Below are 3015 nucleotides of genomic sequence, written 5' to 3'. Positions count from 1 at the left end.
GAGCAGATAAGCCGCTGCTAAGACCCGGGGGGGCGGAGGTGCTTCTCGGGAGCCCCCAAACGCTCCCCCCCGGGGACATCCCCGTCACCCTCTCCATCCTCCCGCCGCCCCCGGTAGCGCCGTCGGGGCAGTGCCGTGCCCGCGGGGCGCGCAGCAGCTCCCCCCCCCCCCCGCCTCCCTCTGCGCTCCCGTTTTTGCCTTTCGGGGGGGCGCGGAGCGGAAGCCCCCAGTTCCCCCCAGCCCGCCCCGCACCCCTGAAGCCCCCTCCCGGAGACAAGAAGGGGCCGCGGCCACACAAGTTTATTGCAAGGCATCGCTGGTACAGGCGCCGCACCGGGGGGTGGCGGAGGAGCGGGCGGGGTGCGGGGGGACCCCGGGGGCTCGTCCCTGTCCCCATCCCGGTCCCCGTCCTGCCCCGTCCGCGGCCATAAATAGGAGTCCGCCGGGGCCGAGCCCCTATAGCACGGCGGGGGGCTGGCCGGGGGGCAGCCCGAAGGCGTTGGGGTGGGAATGGCCGAGCAGGTTGAGGTAGCGGCGCTCCAGCCCCGGCACGGGGGAGAGGAAGGCGCCGCGCTGCTGCCCGGGGCCGCCCAGGGGGGAGGCGGCGGCGGGGAGCGGGTGGAAGGGCAGCGGGGGGCTGCGGGGGGCGCCGGGCCACGGGAAGGGCCCCCCCCGGGCCGTGGGGGGCCGGCAGCGGGGTGGCGTCGGCGGGGCCGAGCCCCGTGGGGCGGTCGGGAGCGGGGTGCAGCTGGAAGGGGAGCTCCGGCTCCGGGGGGGAGCCCAGCGAGGCCAGCAGGGGCTCGGCCACGAAGCGCGCCTGGGACTGGAGGAAGGCGAGGATGCGGGCGTACTTGGTGTCCTTGGTCTCCATCCTCTCCACCGTGGTCAGGTAGTGCACCAGGTTCTTCATGCACTCGTGGTAGCCGTAGTGGAAGTAGTTGGCGAACTCGGCCAGCAGCTCTGCTGGAAGGCACACAGCGGAGCGCGGCTCCTCAGCGCCCGGCCGCCGCCGGGGTGGGGGGGGGGACGACAGCGGGCAGGGGGCGGCGGGCAGGGGCCGCCCTCCTACCTACCCTTCTCCCGGCCGCGGGGGAAGTCGGCCGAGTGCAGGGCCCGCAGGTACTGCACCGTCATCTCCAGGATCTCCGCCTTCTCCAGCTTCCCCGAGCTCTGCAAGACGCGGGGCAGGGCGCCGTCACCTCTCCCCCCGCGCCCCGACGGGCCCGGCACGGCCCGGCCCGGCCCGGCACAGCCCCCCAAGCCAGGCCCCGGGGCCCGGCCGCCGCCTACCTGCTTGGCCAGGGCCATGGGCACCGTCCTGCCCAGCTCGGTGAGGCAGCGGTTGATGCGGTCCCTCCGCCGCTTCTCGATCACTTTGTGGGACACCGGCGTCCTCTGCAAAAACAGACGGGGCGCGTTAGCCCCGCTGAAATCCTAAACGCCGGCCGGGCGCGTTTAGGATTTGTTTCCTTATGTATTTATTATTATTTGGGAGGGAGGGCGGCTTTATTATTATTTTGGGGAGGGGGAGGGCAGGGCAGGGCCGGCCGTGCGCGCAGGGCGGCTCACCCGCCGCTCCTTGAGCTTGGAGGCCATGGTGGGCACTGCGGGCCCCTCGGCGCCGGGCCCCTTATAAAGCCATCCCCGTGTCCTGGGGGGGACGGGGGGCCTTCACGGGCCCGCTGATCCCATAGGATTATGGAGAGCCGCGCCGGGGAATGTATGCATTAAAGATCAGGGTGGAAGGGGGCGAGAGAGAGGGCCGGGGGGACGCTCCTTCCCTCGCCCCCTCTCCCTCCTTCCCCCCTCGCCCCGCGGCCGGGGGGGCCCAGCTGTGTCGCCCCACGTGGAGCCGGCACCGCACGTGATGGGGCCGGGCCGGGCCGGGCCGGGCCGGGGAGCGGGGCGCAGGGCGCATGGTGTGTGCCAGCCGGGGCCGCCCGCGCCCACCGCCCCCCGGCACCCCCGCCCCTCCCCGGCCCCGGCGCTGACTGCATTTTAAAGCCTGTCCAGAGTCATTAAAGTAATTAAGTAAGCCCTTAATAGGCTGTTCCGCCCGGTTCAAGGGAGAGCCCTCGGAGCCGGAGTGGCCCCGTTTGTTCTCAGGCTTTTCTCACACGACTTGGTGACACGTCCATCTTTATAAGAGATGGCAGCGCGGCTTTTTGTTTACCCCCGCTTTATGCGGCGGGGACACCCCGGCAGGTGTGGGCCCGGGGGCTGGCACACGACCCCCCCCGCTCGCTCGGCCCCCCCCGGCGGCCCGGGGAGGCTCTCGGCAGCCTTTGGCACACGACGCGGCTTTTTGTGTGGTGCGCGGCTGTGTGGTGCCGGCCCGCCCCCCCGCTCCCCCCTTTGGAGAGGCTCAATTTGTAGCCTATTATCCTATAGGAAAATGTCCCATTGAAAAGTATGAATAGTTTCATTGGGCCTAAATTTTAATAATGCGGGTCAAAGAAAAGAGGGGCAAATAAAGAGGGGATCGCAGCTGGCCCGAGAGTGCATTATGCGGTGTCACCTGCGAGCGGGGTCGCCTACAGACCCCCTATTCATTTGCCTAATTTTGGTCAATTTAACAAACTTCAGGAGAAATTATTGTGGCATTGTCAGGGAGGGTAAAGCTTTCTGATCGAATTAACAGCATGTTTTGATCCGGTAAATGTCATTAAAAAGAAAGAAACAATCGCGTTTAAAGGGGGGCTCCGCGCTCAACGCGCCAAGTGGAGACGCCGGAGCGCACAGCTCACAAAGGGAGCAAGTAACTGCCACAGGGGAACTTTTGTACGCTCACATTGCTGCAGTTTTTTACACAAAAAGGCATTATTTCATACTTGAATACGTCTAATCCAACAATTGTCTATTTTCCGCAAACATATTTTCACAGCCCTCGCCGCCCTCCTCTCCCCTCCGCCCGCCTCGGCCGCGCTCCTCGCCCGCCGAGCGCACGGAGCCCCCGGCACGGCACGGCCCGGACCGGCCCGGATCGCCCCGGACCGCCCCGGCGGGGCCGCCCCG

At 68.0% G+C, this 3015-nt stretch overlaps 1 protein-coding gene across 1 annotated transcript; it reads right to left on the bottom strand.

The window, feature by feature from the left end:
- Positions 1-340: 340 nt before the first annotated feature.
- On the bottom strand, positions 341-1960 carry HELT (helt bHLH transcription factor). The gene is given in 5 exon segments (XM_035325849.1): positions 341-675; positions 677-960; positions 1074-1170; positions 1291-1395; positions 1570-1960. Coding segments are annotated over 5 exon segments (732 nt in total). The 5' UTR covers positions 1597-1960; the 3' UTR covers positions 341-456.
- Between the last annotated feature and the right edge of the window lie 1055 nt (positions 1961-3015).

Source organism: Oxyura jamaicensis, chromosome 4 (assembly GCF_011077185.1).
Source record: "Oxyura jamaicensis isolate SHBP4307 breed ruddy duck chromosome 4, BPBGC_Ojam_1.0, whole genome shotgun sequence".
Classification (NCBI taxonomy): domain Eukaryota; kingdom Metazoa; phylum Chordata; class Aves; order Anseriformes; family Anatidae; genus Oxyura; species Oxyura jamaicensis.
Note: the sequence above shows the minus strand (reverse complement) of the source record. Positions and strands in the feature narration are given on the sequence as shown.